The sequence below is a fragment of the Onychostoma macrolepis genome, chromosome 15 (genome assembly GCF_012432095.1).
Source record: "Onychostoma macrolepis isolate SWU-2019 chromosome 15, ASM1243209v1, whole genome shotgun sequence".
NCBI lineage: Eukaryota > Metazoa > Chordata > Actinopteri > Cypriniformes > Cyprinidae > Onychostoma > Onychostoma macrolepis.
In genome coordinates, this window is record NC_081169.1 from 20,863,109 (window position 1) to 20,890,007 (window position 26,899).

Below are 26,899 nucleotides of genomic sequence, written 5' to 3' on the forward strand. Positions count from 1 at the left end.
CAATCAAAAACACTAAAACTTCTCTGATCAATAGAGGGTACGCTTGTTAACACAGATCAACTATTGTTAACCTTCCCTGGCAAAGCAGAGGATAACACAGATTACTAGCATTTTACGCTAAACTTCCCTGACGAAACAGAGGGTAACCAATTCTTCTCTGCCGAAACAGAGGGTAACACAATATTAGCACGTAATGCTAAATATTCCCTGCCTGAACAGAGGATAAACAATCCTTCCCTGCCGAAACAGAGGATAACCAATATTAGCACGTAATGCTAATATTCCCTGCCTGAACAGAGGATAACCAACTCTTCCTTGCCGAAACAGATGGTAACAAATATTAGCACGTAATGCTAATCTTCCCTGCCTGAACAGAGGATAACCTTCATCTCTAAAAAGACATTTTTAGAGGATAACTTAGTTAACCAAACCCTACAGCTGTCTGTTAACTCTTCTCTGACGGCGCAGAGGATAACAACTTTGTACTGGTCTTAAAGGTTCTTTTGGATAGAGTGACACTCACCAACCCTTGGTTGTACAGAAAGATTCAGTCTGGAACGAAGTCAGATCTTTGTTGAACTTGAAGTTTTCAATCTGAATTCAGGTGAGGAGCTCTATCCGGGTCACGGCACCAAAACTGTTGGAAACTTTTTTCCTCGTCGAAGCAGAGACCAGGAGACGTTGGGATATCTTTCATACAGAAGTTACTCTTTATTGAAAACTCGCTGTGCGTAGCTGTAGTCATCTAAGTCTAACTAAAGCAGTGATAAATTGTAGTTTATATACATTTAGGGGGCAGTGCTTAGGAATGGAAACAAAGCACCTGGGTGATGACCTTAAACAAAGCATGCAAATGAAGTATTCAGGTATAGCAACCTTCCTCATTTAACCACTCCTAATCCAATCAGCATAACTGCCCAAAGATTGGGGCAGGGGCACCAAGAGTCATTACAAACAAAACGTGAGAGTCTCCGAGAGTGGCTTATTTGACTTACAATAAGAGAACAGGAACTGGCAGGAACCTCTTGCTACAAACTTTGTATAACAGAATCGTTCATCTGATGTCATCATCTTCACCATAAATGCTAAATACAATGTATATAACTTCTTCAGTTTGTATACTGTTACATTGGAACCTAGATTTAAAATTTTACAAATTTGTAATCCAACAAGTGAAACTTAAATCTATAGGGGTGGTTGGATTTATTCACGCACATTAAAAATATTTATTAAAATCTTCTTTCTTTTCAGATTCTTATTTACAACATTATCTTAATAGGCTGTATATTAACGTATTGGGAGAAAACCAGTAGTTCTATGTGAAATCAGACATTGAGCACCCCCATATAGCCAAAATGGTATGATCATAACACCCCGTGAATATTCGACTGTGAGATTGGGAGTCGAATCGGGCTCCTGCTATCGAAGCATCGAATAGTCGTTTTTAATTCACATGTTTTTGAACCATTTGGCCTTTCATAGCTGACGAAGTGCTTGTACTGAAAACGCCTCTCTCGGTTTCTTCACGCCATCAGTGAAATCTGACCTCTGCTACACTGTGCTCTGCAGTCTCGCAGACTCACGGTCTAAAGCCCTGGACTAGTGAAAGAAATGTATCAAAACTAAAACAGTGGCCAAATGTTTATTTGGCATAATAGTATTACATCATTGTGTTGTCTGAAATGTCTCAAGAGATGAATCAGAAGATATATTTGGATTCAATGACGCAAATGTTGCAAATGATCTTTGCTACATAAGTGAATACAGACAAGCAATTACAGCTGAGCAATTTCATTCAAAGAAGCTCACAAGTGTTCAGATTTCCACAGTCTTTGTTTGGTCTGGATATAACTTCATGTTTACAGTTCTGTGATTTAAATTTCATGCAGAAACTTTACATAATGTATACAATTGTTAGAAGAGTAAGATGACAATTTTGTGGACTCCCTAAATTTTGTTTATGTCTTAATGGTAATTTCTATTCTCAGCTGTTCAAACCATCAAAAACAAAGCCGCCATGAGTTCTTTAAATGTGAGTTTTGTCCAGAATATGTCTATTGTTCGTCCTGAATACTTTTTCATCATTGGTCTTACAGGTATACCGTACAGCAGTTATTACTATATTTTTTTATTTATCGCATATTTTATTGCTGTAATTGGAAACTCTATAGTCCTTCTCATTATAGCTCTTGAGCGAAGTCTGCACAGTCCAAAGTACATTGGTGTGTTTAACTTGGCTTTGGCTGACCTTGGTGAAACTAATGCAGTGATTCCTAACATGATGAAGACTTTTTTTTCTGACTCACAGTACATGTCCTACAATGCTTGCTTGGCTAACATGTTTTTTGTGAACTTCTTTATTACTGTGCAAAGTGCCACTCTTGTTGTTCTGGCATTTGATCGCTTCATTGCAATTTGTTTGCCATTAAGATATCATGCCATAGTGAATAATAATGTTATGTCTTTACTGTTTATAGTATTATGGGCATTTAACACTTCACTGGTGGCTCTGGCAGCGTCTTTGATGACTCGACTTTCATTCTGTAAATCTAATGTGGTACAGAGTTTTTATTGTGATAATGGACCAGTGTTGAGGTTGGCATGCAACGACAACAGCATTAATATTTTTATAACAAACCTCATCGCAGCTTTGTTCCTTGTAGCACCATTGTTCCTTATAGTCCTGTCATATCTGGGCATTTTTTTTGCTTTAAGTAAAATTACAACTTGGGAAGCACGTTTAAAAGCACTGAAGACCTGTGTTTCTCACCTTTTGTTGGTCGGAATATTTTTTCTTCCTGTAATATGCATGTACATTGCTTCATCAATTACTTCTCTCACTCCCAATGCTAGAGTCATCAGTGTATCTCTTTCAATTACTCTTCCACCAATGTTAAATCCCATTATTTATGTTTTAAACACAGCTGAAATCAGAGTCTTAATTCGAAAACTGCTTAAAAATAGAATTGTTAGAAAGAACATTTCAAAATGACTGTAATGATTGTTTGTGTTCTTTCAACGTTAGGAATTAAATTACCTAAATTATATATTTTTTTTCATTAATGTTTTCAGATTCATTATGTGGAAAATAAAATTGTATGAGCAGAAAATAGTTAAATTCACTCTGCTACACTCCTAACATGTAGTTGAACAACAGTGATATGCTTTTTATTTTTTTTATGAATGAATACATCTGATTTTAAGCTTGTATGTACTGTGTTCTTAACCCTCAGGGGTCTGAGGGTATCTTGGGGCCCCAGAGAAGTTTTGACATGCCCTGACATTTGTACTTTTTTCAGTTGCTTATAAACATTTTAATGGCTAAAGTCTAAAAACACCGTATTCAGCACAAACTGAGCTACAATAATATGTGAGCAGCATGTATGTATGTGATTGTGTTTTTGAGAAAACAATGTTGTTGTGAAAAACTAAAATTTTTAAGTAACTGAAATAAGGCCATAAAACACATACAGAACATTTGTTCACAAGAATTTTGAGAACTGGATCTTGTAGCCTAGAGTTTTTGCTTCAAAATGATGGGATAATCGTCGTGTTTACTTGCTCACAGAAAACAATATATTGATTTACATTTTCTAAGTCACTTTTTGAGTAGAAAGAGTCTATGCGAGAGGGCATGAACTATCATTATTAATGCTGTGATTCACACCTGAGAAGACAAAGGCCCACATAATGAGCTGCATAATGAGCCAATCAGTCAGGTATGTGACTAAGAGGGAATTGCTACAAGAAAGAATGTGAGGAAAAAGAAATATATATATTTTTGTTTGTAGTTTATCTAGAATATATATATATACTGTATATATATATATATATACATATATATATATATATATATATATATATATATATATATATATATATATATATATAACTATCACACAAAATAAGATTTTATGAGGCTGTCACGTGATGAACGAACGACTCAAACCCAAGGACTCGGGAGACGAACTAATCAATTCTCTTTCCGGTTCTGACTGCATAGGTTAGCTTATGAGGCTGTCACGTGATGAACTAATGACTCAAACTCGAAGACTCGGGAGACAAACTAATCAATTCTCTTTCCGGTTATGACTGCATAGGTTAGCTTATGAGGCTGTCACGTGATGAACGAACGACTCAAACCTGAAGACTCGAAACAGGTGAACTAATTCAGTGCAGAACCTACAGGATGTTGCGCATACGCGACTGAACAAATCACTCTCCGAGACGACTCGTTCTTCCCGAGTCACATTAAAGATTCATTCAAAAAAGAAGAACAAATCGTTCAAGAACGACCCATCACTAATCTTTGTTTGGAATTATTTTCGATGGTGAAATAGAACAACAGTCAAGATTGTGTATAAAAAGTAAGTAACTTAATGTTAACTAATTGTTTTTTGAACAATGTAATATTTGCAGTCGTGATAATCAGCAACAGATCACTTGTTATGCTACTTAACAATATCAGATGTTATAAATAAACTCAACAGTTTGAACATTTACCTCATGTTTCTTCCGTGAGTTTATGTGTGCCGTTAAGGTTATTTGTTTTTATGTTGAATGTAATAAAATCAGAATCAGTATTGCATTTCGATGCTTCCATAGTTTTTTTTTTTTCAATCAAGTTTTAATCAGGCTAACTTGTTCAATCGGGCATGTAATGTTAAACACAATTTCTCATTTACATGTTGTTTCTAATTATAATAAGATGTCACGTCAATATGGGACAGTTGAAAACATATAAACAAATGAAATTTCACATATTTTGCTGTTCGTCAGTTATTTCAACAGATAGTAGAACGTTACTATGACAATCGTTCGCGCTGGGCATTACGTTAAAAGTTGGGTAAACACTATTTTAAATGCTCTCAATAAGAAAATTAATCTGCCAAAATGAGAAACAGCATTCAGCCTAACTATGCTATAATAGCAATTTCCAGCTTACTGCACATAAGTTACCAAGGCCACTTGTCTAAATGTCATGATAGCAGGCTATTACGACATGATATCGCTTATACATTAACTTAAATAAATATAAAAGGATATATTTCTTAAGTAAAATTAAGTGAACTTACCAGGAATTATGAATAAAGCCTCTAATCTTCAATCGTTCTGGCACTGCTCCAGTCGCTGGATTTCAGATTTGAATGATGCGCGCGCAATCCCATAATGCCACACTACAGTAAAGTAGTGTAAAAAGCAGGAGCTACAGTGACAACACCTGCTTCTTGTAAATTAATTACAGTTGACATGGAAATATACTGTTAACAACTGTAAAACCTTATTTGACCCATAATGCATTGCGAATTACAGCTACATCTTGTAAAATGTTTAAACAGTAAAATTCTGTAAAATCTTGCTGTAGAAACTACAACAATTCTTTACAGTGCAATATTGCCCACGTGATTTTATATCATAGATGCACACATGTTTTGCATGTGTTATCATACAATACAAAAACAACATTTTATATCTAAGAAACTAAATTATTATTGTTAAGCTCATTATAAACATGTTTGAGCAGGTATTTGCAAACAGAGTAGGCTATTTCACAGTAAAGATTGGTCTACACTTTCTTAGACATTACTTTTATATCGTCTAAACATTACTTTTATATCATTGTATATAGAACATATAGACATCCTCACGTCATGCAACATTTAAATGCAATGAAAGGTTGTCTATCATATTTCAAAATGTTGCACTCGATTTCACACATTTTATTCAGGAGTTATAGTTTGGGAAAAGTCCAACTAGTAAATGCGTTCAAATTTATGTCACAACAACACATTATAATGCCAATAAGAAACATTAGGGTACAACGGGGCTAAAGGCCCACCTTAAGAAAAAATGTGCTATTACCTGCGCCTAAAATGTATAATTGCGGAAAAAAATTATACGTTTCATTGAACATTAATGGAGCAACAGATTTTGTGTGAAAATAAATCATTCAAGTTGTTTATTTTGTTTAAAAATCTTACAAATGTATGAAGTGGCAAGGGGGCCTTTTACCCCAAACACGGGGTAAAAGGCCCACCAGAATGGGGTAAAAGGCACACGGTATTGATACAAATTGTTATCCGAGTAGTATACTGAAATGTTTTGTATGCCGAAATACCATTCCGATACTGAAGAAAGGAGATGCCAGAGACAGCTTGAATTACTGCACCATTGCTCTGATACCCCATGTAAGCTATGGCAATGTCTGAAGGAGTTGGGAACACCATCACACCTGGCCAACCTCATTCAGTCACTCTACCAACAACAAGAGGCTACAGTACGAACGGTAAACGGAGACACAGAATGGTTTGAGATCAAGAAAGGATGTAGGCAGGGCTGCATACTGTCACCACATCTCTTCAATTCCTATGCCGAGATGGTCATCAGAAATGCGGGGGTGGAGGATGCCAATATTGGAGTTAAGATCAGAGGGAGGAACATAAACAACTTGCGATACGCAGACGACACCACCCTGCTAGCGGACAGCAAGAAGACCTCGAAACACTATCGGGGAAGGTAAAAGAGGAGAGCGAGAGATACGGCCTACACCTCAGTGTCAAGAAGACCAAGATAATGACTACAGCAGACAAGGCAAAGATCAAGATAGTAGTAAATGGAGAGGAGATAGAGGTGGTAGACAGCTTCACTTTCCTGGGCTCCATAATGGATAGAGATGGTGATTGCACCCCTGAAATAAAATGGAGATTGGACATTTTCTCGAGTGAGAGCACAATGTTTTACCTCTCTTCCTCTGAGGAGGTTGATGTGGTCCCTATCTTCTTCCTTCCCATCAGATCCAGCGCCCGCTCCCTGGGTTCAGAAGCCCCGCGGGTTCTTCCCCCCAGAGAGAGGGCTTGACGCTCCGCCTGTCTTTCTCCGAGGAGGTAGACGTGAAGGGCGTCAATGAGCTTTGTAAAATCACAGTGTTTGCACGAGCATTGTTTGCACGAGCATTGTTTGCACAAGCTTATTATGAATGAGGTTGTCATTATAGCAGTGTCCCTGCTTAGGAACGGAGTTCGCGCTGTCAGCTCGAAAAAAAGAAAAAAAGGGGCTGATCGTGCTTCTCCCCGCCGTGTGATTTCGCGGTTAAAAAGAAACCGGCGAATGAGATCGTGGTGATTGCACATAGATCTGGCGGACGGGTTCACCCTCTCTCCACCTGCAATTCCCAGATCTAGTGCTCTCGCTCGGGGTTGGAAGCCTGCGGTGCGGTTCTTCCCCCTTTGAGTGAGAGCTCACTGTTGCAGCACACGTTGCATTATGTCATTCTCATTCGTTTCATGAATCCTTTCATATCAGACCGTGTTTACTTGTCTGGTTGTTTTTCTCCATTTAATTTTGAGGAATTAGATGATCTATTTCATCTAACTAGGAGAAGTTAGATGTGTATGTGTAAAAGGAGCCTAAGAAAACTTGGGATTTTCTCGAGGAGATCGGTCTGCCAACCCTGCCACGTACGGTGTTCCAGGGCACAGCGATCTCCAGCGAGCACACATCTCAGTTTCTTCCGCCTGGAAATGTGGCGGAGCTGAGGTGCTCGCCACCCCCTTCAGGGGTCTCTAGAGCAGCTAGTTTGGCCGTCTCCTGCCGGTGTGCCGTTCCAGGACACCGAGCTAGCCGCCCTGGTTATACCAGAGGCCAGTCTTGAGAGACTGGTTCCCTTAGTAGACTATTTGGCAGCGTGAAAACTACTGCTAAATGTGTCTCCATGGGACCTGCATACTGTAGAGAGAGGCTATAGAATCCAGTTTGGTTCTCCTCCACCTCGTTTCAACGGGTGAATCCCACTCTGGTGGGCCCCGAGCAGGTTCTGGTAATGGAACGAGAAGTAGAGTGCTGTCTTGAGGAAGGAGGCCATCGAGGTGGTCCCTCCTCACGAAAGAGATTCCGGGTTCTACAGCCGGCACTTCATAGTTCCCAAGAAAGATGGAGGGTTGGCGTCCCATTTTAGATCTGCATCAGTCAGTAGACTGAAGTTCAGGATGCTCAAACAGGTCATGTCTCAGATCAGGTCCGAGGACGGGTTTGTCACGATCGATCTAAAAGACGCATACTTCCATATCTCCATCCTTCCCACTCACAGGGAGTTCCTGAGGTTTGCTTTCGAGGGCGAAGCTCACCAATATCGGGTTCTTCCCTTCATCCTAGAACTCACCCCACACTTTTGCAAAGTGTGCGAATGCCGCGTTAACTCTGTTGCGGCTACAAGGCATCCGCATATCCACTTTGGTTGATTCTCGCTCAATCAGAGCAGATGGCGGCTCAACATCGAGATGTTGTTCTTGCTCACATGAAAGTGTTGGGGTTAAGACTGAACGCCAAGAAGAGTGTGCTTTCTCCATTACAGAGAACCACTTATCTTGGTGTGGTGTGGGATTCGACCACGATGCAGGCACGTGTGTCCCCTGCTCGGATCGAGTCGATCCTCACGGCAGTCAGGAGAGTGAAAGAAGGCCAGTCACTCAACAGTGGTGGCTCAAGACCAAGGGGAAACCCGCTTCACATGATCAAGGTCACGTGGTGGTGCCTACGTGCCTTAGACATGTGGAGACATCCTTGGTTCTTGTCTCAGGGCCCGGTGCTGGGAGCTCCGTGTCGCTGCGTACGCCAGATCCTTGGGTGGTCCCAGGACAAACTCCTCTCGCTGAGAGCAGTTCACATGCCTGGGCATCCCAGTGTGGGAGCAGACATCCCGTCGAGGCAGGGGCTGAGGCCCGGGGAATGGATGAGTTTTGGAGAGTGTTTGGCCATGTCCCCTCTGGTACTCTCTAAATTCATCCAGCTCCACTGGGGCTGGATGCCATGGTACAGATGTGGCCCCGATCATTCTGCTCCCGGGAGTTCTGGCGAGAGTGCACTGGGACGAGGTCAGTCTACTTCTGGTAGCACCGTTCTGGCTGGCCCGAGTATGTTTCTCGGACCTGATTTCTCTCCTCGACGGCTCTCCATGGGAGATTCCCGTCAGGAGGGATCTCCTCTCGCAAGCGGGGGTCTGTCACCCCCGCCTGGAGCTTTGGAAGTTGTAGGTGTGGCCCCTGAGGGGACACAGCCCATAGCTTCCGGTCTCCCAACCGAGGTTGTTGAGACCTTCCTACAATCCAGAGCTCCCTCAACGAGGAAACTATACGCCTTGAAGTGGAACTTTTCACTTCTTGGTACGGAAACCGCCAGCTCGACCCAGTCAACTGCCCGATTGGTACAGTTCTGGAGTTCGTGTGGGCCTGTTCCTCCGCAGGGTTAACCCACTCCACCCTGAGGGTTTACGTGGTGGCTATACCGGCCTACCACGCCCTTCTCGGTGACCTTTCAGTGGGTAGACACCCCCTAGTACATGTTCCCTCCAGAGGCTGAGGCCTCCGGCCAGAGAGCGATTGCTATGTGGTGGATCAGGATGCTATTCCATAGCCTCGAGTCCTCTGCTCTCCCCTCTTGGGGATCAAGACTCACTCTTCAGAAGTTGGCCTTCGGGACACAGGCCCCGCTCACCTTAGCCACCTGTGGCCTTTTTTTCTCTCGCCCTAGCTGTGCTCCATCCACACTAGGCAGGGATTTGTCAGTCTGGCGGCGTAGGGAACTCGTTCCCCTAGCGTTCTTGGACGCAGCTCGAGTTCCTGAAGAGGAATGTCTTAGGTTACGTATGTAACCCCAGTTCCTCGAGGGAACGAGACGCTGCGTCTCGAAGTACTTCCGGCATCCCTACGAGCGGTTGCTTCATTCCTGAAGCTGACGCCGGTTCCACTGCACGTGCTTTTATGCTTCCTGGCCATTACGTCACCCGCCTGTGACGTCTCACCCATCCTTTGGACAGATTACATTTGTATCAGAGCGCGGTCACGCTGGAGGCATTCCCCCTAGCGTTCTTGGACGCAGCGTCTCGTTCCCTCGAGGAACTGGGGTTACATACGTAACCTAAGACGTTTCTTTGACAGTGGCCTTCAGCTCATCTGCATTTTTTGGTCTCTTGTTTCTCATTTTCTTCTTGACAATCAGGTCTGGTGAGTTTGCTAGCCAGTCAAGCACACCAACACCATGGTCATTTAACAAACTTTTGGTGCTTTTGGCAGTGTGGGCAGGTGCCAAATCCTGCTGGAAAATTAAATCAGCATCTTTAAAAGGCTGGTCAGCAGAAGGAAGCATGAAGTGCTCCAAAATTTCTTGGTAAACGGGTGCAGTGACTTTGGTTTTCAAAAAACACAATGGACCAACACCAGCAGATGACATTGCACCCCAAATCATCACAGACTGTGGAAACTTAACACTGGACTTCAAGCAACTTGGGCTATGAGCTTCTCCACCCTTCCTCTGGACTCTAGGACCTTGGTTTCCAAATGAAATACAAAACTTGCTCTCATCTGAAAAGAGGACTTTGGACCACTGGGCAACAGTCCAGTTCTTCTTCTCCTTAGCCCAGGTAAGACGCCTCTGACATTGTCTGTGGTTCAGGAGTGGCTTAACAAGAGGAATACGACAACTGTAGCCAAATCCCTTGACACGTCTGTGTGTGGTGCCTTGACCCCAGTCTCAGTCCATTCCTTGTGAAGTTCACCCAAATTCTTGAATCGATTTTGCTTGACAATCCTCATAAGGCTGTGGTTCTCTCGGTTGGTTGTACATCTTTTTATTCCACACTTTTTCCTTCCACTCAACTTTCTGTTAACATGCTTGGATACAGCACTCTGTGAACAGCCAGCTTCTTTGGCAATGAATGTTTGTGGCTTACCCTCCTTGTGAAGGGTGTCAATGATTGTCTTCTGGACAACTGTCAGATTAGCAGACTTCCCCTATCAGATTGGTGGGTTTTTGTTAAATGCAAGCCAAAATCATCACAATTAAAAGAACCAAAGACTTAAACTACTTCAGTCTGTGTGCATTGAATTTATTTAATACACAAGTTTCACAATTTGAGTTGAATTACTGAAATAAATTAACTTTTCCACGACATTCTAATTTATTGAGATGCACCTGTAAACTCATTATAAAATGCACAACACGTTGGTTTCACTTTCAAGTAGGCTACTTAGATTTGTGTAAATAAAAATTTCCCCAGCATTACTATGTTTGTTGACAAGTCATCTTTGTTAATTATTGTGTGTTCAGGGAGGACTTATAGACCATAATATCAGCGTGAACTTGCGTTATTACCTTATCACTTGTCGCGTGCATTTGGCTGTAGTTTGCGGACCAGACAGCTGTCGGCGATTCTTCCTATTGTAAAGTCATTCAATGTGTAACTTCCTGTCGCTGATCCATCATGCAATGTGAACACAGCTGCGACTGAATGCTACCCCAGATAATCGTGCAGTGTGAAAACAACGGTGATCTGATGACTTTGAAAATCGTGTAGTGTGAACTCGGCATAAGCTTGACTTGTTAAAAGATTATTGGCAGGTGCCTTTGAGTCAAAGAACTCAAGACATTTCCTCATTTGTTATTCTGTCCGGCCTTTATTCATACAGGGTTATGAGTTTCGGGCTGAGAAATGCACCTGCCACCTTTCAGCAGCTGATGAACAGAGTAGTTTCAGGCCTTGAAGGGTGTGCGGTGTATTTAGACGACCTTGTAGTGTTGTAGTGATAGCTGGGATTTGCACTTAAAACGCTTGTGTGCAGTTTTAAGGACTTTGTCAGAGGCCAAATTGACTGTGAACCTGGCAAAATGTAGATTTGCTTAGGCTATCATAACTTACCTTGGAAATGTGGTGGGGAATGGAGAAGTACGGCCATTAAGTCCAGGCAATTTGTGATTATCTGGTTCCTACAATGAAAAAGGAGCTCATGTGTTTTCTAGGATTAGTAGGTTACTACCGTTCTTTTTGATGTAATTTCTCTTCAGTTGTTGCACCAACTACTGATCTTTTAAAAGTCTAGGGATAATTTTCTTGGTCATAAAATTGTGCACTGGCTTTTGATAATGTGAAATCTCTATTGTGTTCTTCTACTGTCCTTGCTGCCCCTTGCTTTGAAAGGCCCTTCTCTTTACAGGTGGATGCAAGTCAAGTTGGGGTTGGGGCTGTCCTCCAACGGGACGATGAGGAAGGTGCGGACCTCCCTGTCAGTTTCTTCTCTCACAAGTTTAATTCATATCAACTGAATTATTCTGTGGTAGAAAATGAAGCTTTGGTTTTGATTTGGGTGTTACAGCATTTTGATGTTTATGTTGATTGGAGTCAACCAGTTATTTTCTACACTGATCACAACCTGTTGATGTTTTTGAATTCTTTTCATTGACCAAATTAAAGGTTTATTCATTGGTCTTTGTTTTTGCAGGCTTACTCACTTGACATTCAACATGTCAGAGGATCTGAAAATATTCGCAAAGAATCTTTCTAGTGCATATCATCCACAAACAGAGGTGTCAAGTAACGAAGTACAAATACTTCGTTACCTTACTTAAGTAGAAATTTTGGGTATCTATACTTTACTGGAGTAATTATTTTTCAGCCGACTTTTTACTTCTACTCCTTACATTTTCACGCCATTATCTGTACTTTCTACTCCTTACATTTTAAAAATAGCCTCGTTACTCCTATTTCATTTCAGCTTGTCATCGTTCAAAAAAAACAAAACAAAAAAAAACCTATCCAGATAAATCGCGCCATCCGGATAGAGTGAATTTGATTGTGGTTGGATGAGAAGTATAAACATATACCATTCCGACACCCTATTGGTTTGTACGCGATCCATCGCACCTGCACATGACACAAATCACGTCACACTCCAGCAAAGACCCAGTGTTGGGGTCGTTACTCCGCAAATTAAGCTACAGTAAGTAGTTCGGTAGAGAGACGTTTGAATAAATTAGCGTTTGCGATTGACAATGTTGTGATAAGTAGGCTATACTAACTTTGTAACTCGTTACCCCCAACACTGGACATAGCAGACGTATGTAGCCAAGTACGCAGATGTCCGTGGCAGAGACTCAAGAAGAGAACTCGAGCGAAATGTAACTGATGTAGATTACACTGTTGTTGTACATATAGGATTGATTCCAAAGTGTTTGTTACATCTTCTAGTTAAATGTGACATTGTTGCCATTAGCTATAGAATTGAGCATAGTACAAACCAGGAAGTTATCAGGATTGAGTTTATTAATCACTTGGATTAATCATTCATTTTGACAGCACTAATGTTTATTGTATAGACAGGGGTGCACATAAGTGGTCCGCATGCGCGACCAAAATTAAAAATGCGCTGCGTAAATAAGTTCTGACAGCGCTTTTGCGTACCGACATGGTTGACCATTTTAGATCCACAAACTGTACTGTATAAGATTTCTATCCAAACTGAAAGCATAATCTAGGCTACCTGCTGCCGTTTTCAAAGCAAAACTGTCTGTGACATTTCATCCACTGATGCAATTCCATCAGCAGCGCTAAACCCGGAAGCGCATAATACTTACTTGCCGGTGTAGCAGGTGTTGATTATAATTTGTGTTTTTGTTGTAATTCACTCAAAATCCTTGTTTTTCTTTGGGTAATTAATGTGTGTATATATATGTGTGAGAAAAGGAAAAAAAGTATTTTATTTCTTTATGAGTTCCGTGCGCGCGTCACCGTTGTGACGTCACTGGCGCGTTGCGCGCTCTTGCTTCAGTCCGCGGGAGGTTTGAGCAGAGCGAGGTATGCATTTTGTTCAATCTTGATCAAAAACGTGTTAAAAGGGAAACAATCTCTAATTAATTGATCTGTGTTTTCTTAAAATGTGAAAATGAGTTACCTGAATGCGTTGCCTTTTCTTAGGACCGAGTTTAAAGTCGTTTTACCTGCAAAAGTGTAGTTTTAATCGAGGGAATGTAGTGTGACGTCGTTAGCGTGAAAGTTAGCCTGTGAAGGGTGACTGCTGATTTCTCTTCTTTGTGTGAATGTTTAGCAGGAGCAGGCAAGATTGTACAACGAATAATTAACTGCATGTTCTCTACTTATGCAGGTACAGTTTTATGTGTTTTCATGATTTCTCTCTGTGTTCAAACTTGAATTGGTTTCATGTGTATACAAAATGCTGGAATGTTGAATACATTAAGTGAAGTCTTTAATATAAGACATCTTTTGCATATGTAGTTATGTTGTATTTGAAGTGATCATTAGTTACCGCTATTTTCTTTATATTACTTCTTTATCTTGTGAAATATGAAATTCTCTGTATTGTGAACTCTTGCTTCAGTCCGCGGGAGGTTTGAGCAGAGCGAGCAGGAGCAGGCAAGATTGTACAACGAATAATTAACTGCATGTTCTCTACTTATGCAGATAAAAGAAAGTCTATCGAACCAGCAGACTGACTCCAGTGTTTATTTCACACTACACAACACAACGCAGAGGGGTAGCCAGGCCGTGAGAGTCGAGCCGGCTACACCGGCAACCCGCCAAAATAAAAGCTCGCTGAATTTACGTTTGAAAATGATGAAAATTAAAATTAAAATAATGATAATAATAAAAATATTAACATTTTATTTTTAAGTTTACTATGAAATAATTGCATTTGTATTATCACACTTGATTATTTAGTTAATTTTTTTTTTTAGTTAGTTAATTTATATATATCTAAAAAAAATAAATAAATGAAGTGCAATAATATTATTATCACTATTATTAATTCATTTTTTTTATAGTTATAGTTTATGGGTCACACTACATGCCATGGCCTGTGTGAGGACCAAACCAAATCTCCAGGTTCTCATATGAGAACCAGGCTGAAAAACTTATGTGCACCCCTGTATATAGACAACCATACAAGGGTAATTGTTACTAAGCCTGCCCTGGGTACAGCAATTTTCTTGTCCGTTGCCCTCACAGATTCCTGCAGCTAAGCTTGGGTGTACATTTACATTCCAATAAAGGTTAATGATGACATTCCTCTGAAGTTTTACTTTTTGCACCATTACAATACTTATAGGCAACTAGTCATCATATCTTCTGCTCCATGAAACACGTTAATGCTCAGTAGTACACATATATGGTTCTTTGCATTGTACTAAAATGCGTTAATTTTTAATGGGCATATATGCGGCTGAAACAGGTAGCCTAGTGCAACCCAAATTTTTCAACATTAACATTTTAATATAACATTATAGTCATTATGGCCTTTAGAAAAATGTTTTTTTGAGGAGGTGGGGTAGTGCACAATAGGCCTCTGTGGCGCGGCCTAAGCTTTTGTCCTTAATGGCATTTTTTTCCTTACATTACTTTTACTTTTATACTTTAAGTAGTTTTGAAACCAGTACTTTTACACTTTTACTTGAGTAAAAAGCTTGAGTTGATACTTCAACTTCTACAGAAGTCTTTTTAAACCCTAGTATCTATACTTCTACCTGAGTAATGAATGTGAATACTTTTGACACCAGTGTCCACAAAGCCAAGAAGCATTGGAGAGGTTTCATCAAACTGTATGTGGGCTGCATGTGACGTTGTGCAAGAAAACACTGGATACAGTCCTATGACTTAGTTTTTGGTCATAAGGTTTGTGAACTTTTGGCAGTTAAAAGCTCAGTTAAAAGTTAATATTCGCCAAACAATTTTTTTTCATATGTTGATTCATTTAGTCAGAGAGTGATACAAGCAAGACAGTTGTAAAAAGTAGACGGCGCGTTTGGAATAAATTGGTAAAAGGATTTTTAACTTGTATTGCATTAAGATAAAGTAACGAGAGGAGCGTTGCCCACAGTAACAAAGTAAAAGTACCGTTTTTTAAATATACTCTAAAAAGTACCGTATTGACCCGAATATAAGACAATGTTTTTTTTCTTGGAAATACATCTGAAAAAACGCGGTCGTCTTATATTCAGGGTCTAGACTTTGACATGCCAATAATACACCCACAACAATAGGTGGCGCCAAAAATGCATAAAACAAGTGTACCATGAAATATGTAATGTAATGTGTGTTGTAAAGATCGCGAGTGAAAACAAAAGAAAAAGAAAAGCTTACAGCGCCATGAGTCGTGACTGTCATGTTAGCCTGATGGGAACAAACTTCCTCTGTAAGTGATTTTAAAACGTAAGACAGTACCCAGATTTGAAGACTACAATAAGATTTCACTTCTACTAATAATAACATTTTGGTAGGCTGCTATGAGATGGATAGACTAAATGTTATATAATTCAGATGGGCTACCTGTTATTTCAATGGTATATCAAAAAGTGTATATTTTTCAATGTCATTGTTGGTACATTTTACCAGTATTTACCATACTTTCAAAACAAAAATTAAAATAGAAAAAATATGCAATATGAAAATAATTTAAGAAAAAATGTGTTTTACAGAGAGAAAAAAACAAAAAAAAACAAGATTTGGTTTTCAAAAAGCCTTTTTCCAAAAGGTACATCTGGAAAAAGGGGGGTCGTCTTATAATCAGGGTCGTCTTATATTCGGGACAATACGGTATTAGTTACCCAAAAAATTTACTCAAGTAAATGTAACGAAGTAAATGTAACGAAGTAAATGTAACTCGTTACTACCCACCTCTGGTCCAATGTTAAGAACTTTTGTTTACAGGAGAAGGAGCTGGAGAAAGAGAATTATGAAAGGCTTATTCATTGGTCTTTGTTTTTGCAGGCTTACTCTCTTGATATTCTACATGTCAGAGGATCTGAAAATATTGTTGCTGATGCACTGTCATGTGCTCCTCTGGATAATTGAAGTGTAGTAATTTTTATTTATTATTTATTTATTTTCAGTTTCAGTTGCTGTCTTAGGCACTGAAGTTTTGGGAGAATGTTGTGTGGTAATTTTTGTTTTGTTTATTACAGGGATTCTTGACAGACCCCTGTCTTAAGGGGTGGGGTGGGGTGTGACGACCCATGCTTTATGTGGGTTTTCCCTGGGTTGAGGTTTTGTCTTGTCTTTGTCAGATTGTTTGTTTACTCATGTGTGTGTTTCTGTCTCTTGCAGTTTTCTGGATGTCCTGTTGTTTTTCCGTGCTTTGCAGTCACTGTACCTATTTGCGGTTGACTCCTGGACTTGTCGGACTTCAGCTCTTTCCTAGTTGGAGTTGGATTACCTTCACCCCTTGCAGCTCTGCGCTACCGAGGAACTGACCATTTCTTGCATCCACGATTCCTTCCACCACAGTGGCGGACAATTTTCTACGTGGGACGCCACATCCAAATATTTCAGCATACATCCCGATATGATTTATCCCAGTATAACAAAAAGAAAAGGATTAAGACATGAAACATTTTAAATAAAGAAAATTGTTTTACCAAATTCAAGATTGAGGATGATTCTCACAAAACTATATTTTCTGCAAGCTTGTTTCAAGAAAAATGAAAACATTTTGTTTTTAATCTTAATAATAATTCCAAATTTATGTATACAGTGCAACAGCAAAATCTGTGAGAAAAATAAATACATGTTACATTGCTTTAGACCATATACATACAGGTGCTGGTCATATAATTAGAATATCATCAAAAAGTTGATTTATTTCACTAATTCCATTCAAAAAGTGAAACTTGTATATTATATTCATTCATTACACACAGACTAATATATTTCAAAAGTTTATTTATTTGAATTTTGATGATTATAACTGACAACTAAGGAAAATCCCAAATTCAGTATCTCAGAAAATTAGAATATTGTGAAAAGGTTCAATATTGAAGACACCTGGTGCCACACTCTAATCAGCTAATTAACTCAAAATACCTGCAAAGGCTGTTAAATGGTCTCTCAGTCTAGTTCTGTAGGCTACACAATCATGGGGAAGACTGCTGACTTGACAGTTGTCCAAAAGACGACCATTGACAAGTTGCACAAGGAGAGCAAGACACAAAAGGTCATTGCAAAAGAGGCTTGCTGTTCACAGAGCTCTGTGTCTAAGCACATTAATAGAGAGGCGAAGGGAAGGAAAAGATGTGGTAGAAAAAAGTGTACAAGCAATAGGGATAACCACACCCTGGAGAGGATTGTGAAACAAAAGCCATTCAAAAATGTGGGGGAGATTCACAAAGAGTGGACTGCAGCTGGAGTCAGTGCTTCAAGAAACACTACGCACAGACGTATGCAAGAAATGGGTTTCAGCTGTCGCATTCCTTGTGTCAAGTGACAGTGTCAGAAGCTTCTGGCCTGGGCTAAAGACAAAAAGGACTGGACTGCTGCTGAGTGGTCCAAAGTTATATTCTCTGATGAAAGTAAATTTTGCATTTCCTTTGGAAATCAGGGTCCCAGAGTCTGGAGGAAGAGAGGAGAGGCACACAATCCACTTTGCTTGAGGTCCAGTGTAAAGTTTCCACAGTCAGTGATGGTTTGGGGTGTCATGTCATCAGCTGGTGTTGGTTTCTGAGGTCCAAGGTCAACGCAGCCATATACCAGGAAGTTTTAGAGCACTTCATGCTTCCTGCTGCTGACCAACTTTATGGTGATGCAGATTTCATTTTCCACCAGGACTTGGCACCTGCACACAGTGCCAAAGCAACCAGTATCTGGTTTAAGGACCATGGTATCCCTGTTCTTAATTGGCCAGCAAACTCGCCTGACCTTAACCTTAACTGTGAAGAGGAAGATGCGATATGCCAGACCCAACAATGCAGAAGAGCTGAAGGCCACTATCAGAGCAACCTGGGCTCTCATAACACCTGAGCAGTGCCACAGACTGATCGACTCCATGCCACGCCGCATTGCTGCAGTTATTCAGGCAAAAGGAGCCCCAACTAAGTATTGAGTGCTGTACTTGCTCATACTTTTCATGTTCATACTTTTCAGTTGGCCAAGATTTCTAAAAATCCTTTCTTTGTATTGGTCTTAAAGGGGTCATATAATGCCATTTTTGTACAAGCTAATATGATTCTTTAGGGTCTATATTGAAAGTTTGTAATATACTTTAATTAAAAATTCTCATTAGTATTGTAAGAAAACACTCATTTTACCTGCTCAAAAACAGCTCTGTTTTCAGCACACAGTTTTAGTGCGTGTGTTTTTAAATGCTAATGAGCTTTGCTCGCCCCGCCCCTCTGTTCTGTGGGGCGTTTTTGACACAACACACGTGGAGTGTTGCCTTGACAACAGTTGAGGGTATATTTTGAAGAATGGCAGCGGGAGTCTCTGAGGATACTGTGCAACCGTATCAATTCGAACCGGAGTCGGACCCGGAACAGGATGACGGCCCCGAAGAAGACATCAATTAGAGTATTTACCCAGATAGCAAATAGTAATTGAAACGATGTTAAATCAACATCCCACTGTCAACGATAAAATCATTGAATCAACGTCGAACTCTGATGTTGATTCTTCATCATGTTGCACCCTCTATTATCATTGAAACAACGTTTAAATCATACCTTAAGATCAACAGAATTTCAATGGTATTTCGATTACAATGGATATTGAAACAATGTTGAAATCCCAGCATATCAACAAAACTTCAATGGTGTTTTAGTATACCACAGCTAGTTTAATCTGAAGGTCTGTAATTTTAATATAATATTAAAAACATTATTATTAGGCTATAATCCTGCTTTATCGACAGCCAGGATGGGCTAGCAAAATATAGAAAATAGAAATACCTTTAGGCTATAACCTAGACTAGCACAAATGACACCCCACGCATTCTTTAAAAATTAAACAATCATTTTTATTGTATTATTTCTTTTTTTTGTCTTTTAAAGTGCTAACTCCTGCTGCGTCTGTCTTCCAGCTCCTCCCGCTCGGTCTGGGCGTGGCGCAGCCACTTCAGATGAGGCTTATTATACTAAAGACTTGCTTACTTGAAAACGATGTGGATTAATGATCTGAAAAAAGGACAAAAGTAAATCACAGTGTCAGTAAACAGCAGTTCAATTCAGAATCATCCACTGAAAGGTTTTTCTAAAGACTGAACAATTTTTATTCATGAATAATGGACTCCGTTCACTATATTTAAGTACAAGATACCTATATCACGTCACATCACGTAATTTTCTGTCACATGTGCTATAATGTCTGAATGGAACATATATCCACCTGCCACGCAAAGATTTTACCCCCTCTCTTATCTTGCCATCTCATAGTTAGGTAAATCATTTTATATTTCTGGGTAGAAACGCATTTTTGTTGAGGCTGTATAAGACGGACTACATTCAAAGCACTTTTCAAAACTGCCCAATATGTTCATGGATGTATTCGAATTAAAGGGAGGCAAAGGATTAGCTTGCAGTGACATCTTTCATAAGGACAATTTATGAGGCCAAGTGACTCTAAAAAAAAAAAATCATGTTTATTATTTTATTAAATCAGAACTAATTGTTAACTCAACAAATTAAATATAAATAACTGGATACTTATAACTAATTAAATAGTAAATGTATTGATTAGAGTTATAGACAAAAGATTTTTCTGGTTGACTAAATTGCACATTAATTTCTGCTTAAATACTGGGTGCATGGAGGAATATGCATAAATCTCACCGCAAAAACAGGCTAATAAATTAACGAGGCATTTTAATTGTTTCTAAATGAAGTATGTGGGGCTAAGACGCCAGGCCCGGTTGTCAGGCGCTGTATAACAGCGCTTCCCCGCGCTCAGAAAAGGTGCAGAAGATCATCAAAAATCGTGATATCGCATAAGCACTAGTATGAAACGACTGTTATCATTTCTGAAAACAAACACAATGGAGTTACAAAACTGTATCGCACATCGCAGCCCTGCTCGAGGATTATTCATATTTTGGATTTGTAGGCTACGAGATGGTCTAATCGGCATTTCCAGTTAACATTACAACTCGAGACAGTTCTGCATTGAATAAAGTAAAGGTAAACCATGTCTTTTGTGTAATTCTGGCCCGCCGCTGCTGTGGGTAGAGCACTATGCTAGCGTTGGTTCCGCCGGTGTTCTCCGGAGGTTAGAACAAATAGCGGTGCTGTGTTAATAGATTTCACGACACTAGCAATGGGTACAGACATGTATTTCGAGCTAGCTGTCACAAAAATAGACTGGACCAATGAGGTTTTGCTAACTTTATAACCTAAAAGAGATCAAGTACTTTTGGCAGATTTTGACATATTGGTAGGCTAAAACAAAAATCTATTTCAGTGACTGCAGCACTGCATCGGTTACTACATTAACCATCATGTTAACGATCAACCTAACAGTATTTGATTTGGTACAATTCATTCATATCGAACATTAAGCAAGCTTACCTGTACGCTTGTGCCAAGGTCCAGAAATGATCTGTGTCCGGTGCAGTACGTTGGTGTTGATCTCCCGGTCAACTATATATCGATGCATTTTCAATCATATTTCCCGGTCAACTATATGCCGATGACTCTTCAACAACAGCGTCGTTTCCCGGTCAACTATAAATCAATGACTTTTCAACACATTCAGCGATCGCCCGGTAAACCAAATATCAATGCTTAATCAATCATAAAGATAACTATAGATCAATGTTGTTCCAATATTGTTGCCATCAACATTAATAACATCAGGTTTTCATCGATATGGTAATGGTGATTCAACATTTATTTTGCATTGAAATTTCAACATCAACCATAATGATGATTCAGATGGAAAAACAATGTTTATTCAATATTGGCTTGCTGTCTGGGTATAGTCTTGGATCATATGAATTTGCAGGATGTAAACAGTATTTTGCAGGTATTGTGTTACCATTAATTTTCATGCAGTTATAACTGTTTTTTATTTATATAAATTTTTTACATTACTTCTTAACAGACACCGTTATAAACCATCTACAAAAGTAAGCTTAGTGTAGTGTTATCATGTTAACTTTAATACCTGCGTACACAGTTTGTAATAACACAATAACCATAACGTTTTGTTCATTATAAACGTGGGATTATTAATTATATTGAGAACGTCGTAAATAGAAAACATGCATGTACCCTGAATGTAAACATTAGCCACATACATCGTGAAGCGTGCTAGCGATTTGCAAAGATTAATATAAAGGTTAATTAAACGTTACACTCACTTCTTCTGGAGGTTCAGCAGGAACACGAATAGTTGGTACCGATTCTTTTTTCAGGAGCAGCTTCTTAGCAAAACCAGCTTTATACTGACCTTCATTTATAAAGCAGTCTGGTGAAAATGATTCGCGCAAACATGAAAACATTGACGTTGCTCGTGGGGAATATTCCTTCAAAAGCAAAACTCAGCCACTGTGTCTTCAGCGGTTCGGACTTAGGAACATCAAAATGACTGCTGTGTTCATTATTGCACCGAGAACAGAACACCACAATCGCTAGACGCCATTCTGCTCATAGACAGCTCCAGCGTATATCAACAATGACGCCGCGGACTATGATTGACAGCTCGCTCACGAGCAAGGGCGGGTCTGTGTTGAAACACTGCTGTCAATCAACCATCGTGGGAGGGGCGTCCGACCGTGTGGCGTCACACGGTCGAACGGCTTGATTTGAGACAGGGTAAAACAAATAAGGAGATTAAAAAAAAAACACTGGATGGATTTTTATCATTTTATGATGGTTGTGTACAGGCACTGCTAACACACATTTCAGTACAATCAACTTGTAAAAGTGCATGTACCATTATATGACCCCTTTAAGTAATATTCTAATTTTCTGAGATACTGAATTTGGGATTTTCCTTAGTTGTCAGTTATAATCATCAAAATTAAAATAAATAAACATTTGAAATATATCAGTCTGTGTGTAATGAATGAATATAATATACAAGTTTCACTTTTTGAATGGAATTAGTGAAATAAATCAACTTTTTGATGATGTACTAATTATATGACCAGCACCTGTATGTAAATAACTACAAGTCAAGCTGCAGTACCAAGCAGGACCACACGGAGACGCCAACAGACCACTATCCCAGTTGCCTTAAAGTTATATAAATACAGGATCATTAAACAGAGCAAAACACAAATTAAAAAAGTCAATAAAAACATTATGAATTTGTTGAGTGTGGTGATCTGAAGGTAGCTCAACTTGAATGACCAGTGAACAGTTCCTCCATCACAGTGAATGTTGAATACACTACTGTCAGAGGTGGATAGTAACGAGTTACATTTACTTCGTTACATTTACTTGAGTACATTTTTATTTGTACTTTTACTCTTACTCAAGTACATTTTTAGTGAAAAATCTGTACTTTTACTTCGTTACTGTGGGTGACGCTCCTCTCCTTACTTAATGCAATACAAGTTAAAAATGCTTCAATTTATTCCAAACACGCCGTATATTTTTCTCTGGGCAATGAGCGATGCTCATTCGCGAATGATTCATTCTTTTGAGTCAATTCTGTTCAAAGGCTTGATCAAACCAGTTGGCAAACCAGCTTTCCTGTAGCTCAAATAGTAGAGCATGGCGCTAGCAACACCAAGATCATGGGTTCGATTCCCAGGGAAAGCAAGAGCTGATAAAAATGTAAAAACTGTAACTTGAATGCAATGTAAGTCGCTTTGGATAAAAGCGTCTGCTAAATGCATAAATGTAAATGTAAATGTAAATGTAAACCAGTGAATCGGTTCGCGAATCAATTTGAATGATTCGTTCAGTTCCCTGCCGCACGCGCTGAGTCGTCTGAAGCGGTTCTCACTGAGTTGTAACAGAAAGTTTAAGAACATCAAGAGCGTTGAGCACAGCGGCGCGCGACCTGTTCCAGGAGGAATGCCTTTGCCTAGACACAATTAATATTGATATTTTCACAATATTTATGCTTGCAGAAATGTAGGCTACATTTATTTACATTTTGCAGAACAGACGGAAGAAGATCCGTCAATGTGCATTTGTTTCGTTATTTAGATGTTTGGTAGCGGTCATGTGAGGAGTTTTTAATTCTTCTCCGTGTCAGAGGTTATATAATACATAATTAATATACTTTGAAATATAATTTAATTCAGTGACGCAAATCAGAATTTTCATTAGCTGTTACTCCAGTTTTCAGAGTCATATGAACCTTCAGAAATCATTCTAATATATTGATTTGCATCACTGAAATAAATGACTAAAAAAAACAAACATTAAAAATCTGTACACACACACACACACATTACATACATTTTATCTATATATCTAAATAAAAATAGACTATAGATATACAGTATATGATCCAAAGTAACTAGTAACTAACTACCTGAGTAATTTTTTTTATCCAATACTTTTTTACTCTTACTCAAGTAACTATTCAGACTATTACTTTTACTTTTAGTTGAGTAAATATTTTAATAAGTACTTTTACTTTTACTTGAGTACAGCTTTTGGGTACTCTACCCACTTCTGACCACTGTACATAGCAAACTTCTATAAAAACACACTTATTCAGCGAGTGTCCATTATAAAACACTTGCCAGACATGCGATCATACTGAAATGTGCTCATAAAGCTATCAGAGAGCGCATTCATGTATGTCACTGACTGTAATCGTCATTACCTCCATTACAATCATCATCCATCAAAACCTAACTGGTAAGATACTGGTTTGCTTTATTCAGCCCATACAGACTAGTCCTGACTTCATATTTCTTCTTATTAGCAGAATGTTTGTTTCGACCAGTCGCTGCACAAGTTAAGGTTACGCATGATGACGAAAGCACATTAGTGCTAGCCCTCCCAGAACCCATAGAGATTGCATTGCAGTGCCTGCAGTTTGAAAAAAATAAATAAAATCTTTGTATGGAAGTCTATGGGAAAACTCGGGGCAATTCTCAGTCTGACAGAAATCGTCCAAAAAGGGGCGGTACTACACAGAACGTGACTCAGCGCTGATTGGACTATATTTTCAGAAGCAGAACAAACAGTATAGAAGAGTGAAAGCTAGCGTAACACTGTGATTGAGTGTGAAAGAAAAACAAAATCCCTCCCTTTCGCGCTTGGGTGGTGCGTCGCCCATTCGCCCTAATGGAGAAATTGCCCCTGTTCCACCAGACTTCTCTGTGTGTACTCCTGTCTGCCTAATAAACTGTATTATCTCAAAGTGAGGGTCAATAATCTATATAGGGATAAGTGATGGGTTGCGTTTCCTGAAACCTACTTAACGCTATGTTATTCTTAAGTTGTACCTTAACCTGTACTTTATCGCTTATACACGTTTCCCAAAACCTTCTGTAAGTCATACTTTCATATGGTTGATCTGGACCACTCTTACTTTTGACTGTCACTTACTTATCACTTTTGACTGTTCATAGTTCTTTACATCTCATTCTATATTAATATAGTAGTAGTGAAAAATCAAACATGGCGCCGCCTGCAGAGCCATATAGTGTATGTGCATTAAAACTTTAGAAAAAATTAAAAACATTTCGGGAATGACAGCAAATTCAGACAGTTTTAGATCTTATTGGTTCAATTTTGTTGAGACAAATTCAGCTGCTGGCAGCTCTCCTATTTCTCTCTTGCAAATCTCATCATCTACAGTGCATAACATCATGAAAAGATTCAGAGAAACTGGAGAATTCTCTGTGTGTAAGGGACAAGGCCGAAGACCTTTTTTGGATGCCCATGGTCCTTAGGCCCTCAGTCGACACTGCATCACTCATTGGCATGATTCTGTCATTGACATTATTAAACAGGCTCAGGAATACTTCCAGAAAACACTGTCGGTAAACACAATCCGCCGTGCCATCTGCAGATGCCAACTAAAGCTCTGTCATGCAAAAAGGAAGCCATATCAGAACATGGTCCAGAATCACCATGTGTCCTGTGGGCCAAGGCTCATTTAAAATGCACTGAATGGAAAAATGTTCTATGGTTCTATTCTTGTTGGAAATCACGAACAGCCGTGTTCTCTGGGCTAAAGAGGAGGGAGTCCTTCCAGCGTGTTATCAGCATTCAGTTCAAAAGCCAGCATCTGATGGTATGGGGGATGCATAAGTGCATACAGTATGGGCAGCTTGCATGTTTTGGAAGACACTATAAATGCTGAAATGTATATAAAGGTTTTAGAGCAACATATGCTCCCCTCCAGACAACGCGTATTTCAGGAAAGGCCTTGTGTATTTCAGAAGGACAATGCAAAACCACATACTGCAGCTATTACAATAGCATGACTTCGTAGTAGACGAGTCCGGGTGCTGAATTGGTCTGCCTGCAGTCCAGATCTTTCACCTATAGAGAAAATTTGGTGCATCATTAAACAAAAAATACGTCAAAGATGACCACAAACTCTTCAGCAGCTGGAAACCCATATCAGGCAAGAATGGGACCAAATTCCAACACCAAAATGTTGGAGGTCTGCAACTTCCTGCACTGTGAGCTCACTGATGTGGTCATTGCAATCTTTACAGTTTCTGGGATGCTGCCGACCTGAACTCTTACAGCCAGATCAGAAATGCAGAAACGTTTTATATGACAACCTTACTGAGCAGCACCAAATTCAATATAAGATTAATGATGCCTGACAGTACAGCAGTGTTTAACACAAATGATCACACAGATTTGGTTTCATATCAGGACTCTCTCTGCTAGTCATTAAACACTACAGAATTAATTTAGAATATTATTAATACATCTGATCATCTAATCGTTTCTACACTGCTACAAAACACACCATAAGAGTTCTTAATTATTCCCTCTAGATTGTAATAATAGTACCATGAAATATGTAATACAATGAAACAGTCATTGTTTTTAATTCATTGAACCAGGAAAGGCTATTTTATTGTAGAAAAAAAAAAAATGTATAATGCATATTTATAGCAACACTAATTGAGGATTAAGAAAATTACTGTATGATGCTGCTGACTTATATTATTAAATATGATTCAGTCATTAATGACTGATATACAGTGGGTACGGAAAGTATTCAGACCCCCTTAAATTTCACTCTTTGTTATATTGCAGCCATTTGCTAAAATCATTTGTTCATTTTTTTTTCCTCATTAATGTACACACAGCACCCCATATTGACAGAAAAACACAGAATTTGACATTTTTGCAGATTTATTAAAAAAGAAAAACTGAAATATCACATGGTCCTAAGTATTCAGACCCTTTGCTCAGT

At 39.3% G+C, this 26,899-nt stretch overlaps 1 protein-coding gene across 1 annotated transcript; it reads left to right on the forward strand.

Moving 5' to 3' along the window:
- Nucleotides 1-2,008: 2,008 nt before the first annotated feature.
- On the forward strand, nt 2,009-2,992 carry LOC131520559 (olfactory receptor 1-like). Its single transcript, XM_058744880.1, has one exon. The coding sequence runs from the start codon at nt 2,018-2,020 to the stop codon at nt 2,990-2,992; it is 975 nt and encodes a 324-aa protein (XP_058600863.1). The 5' UTR covers nt 2,009-2,017.
- The last annotated feature ends 23,907 nt before the right edge of the window (nt 2,993-26,899 follow it).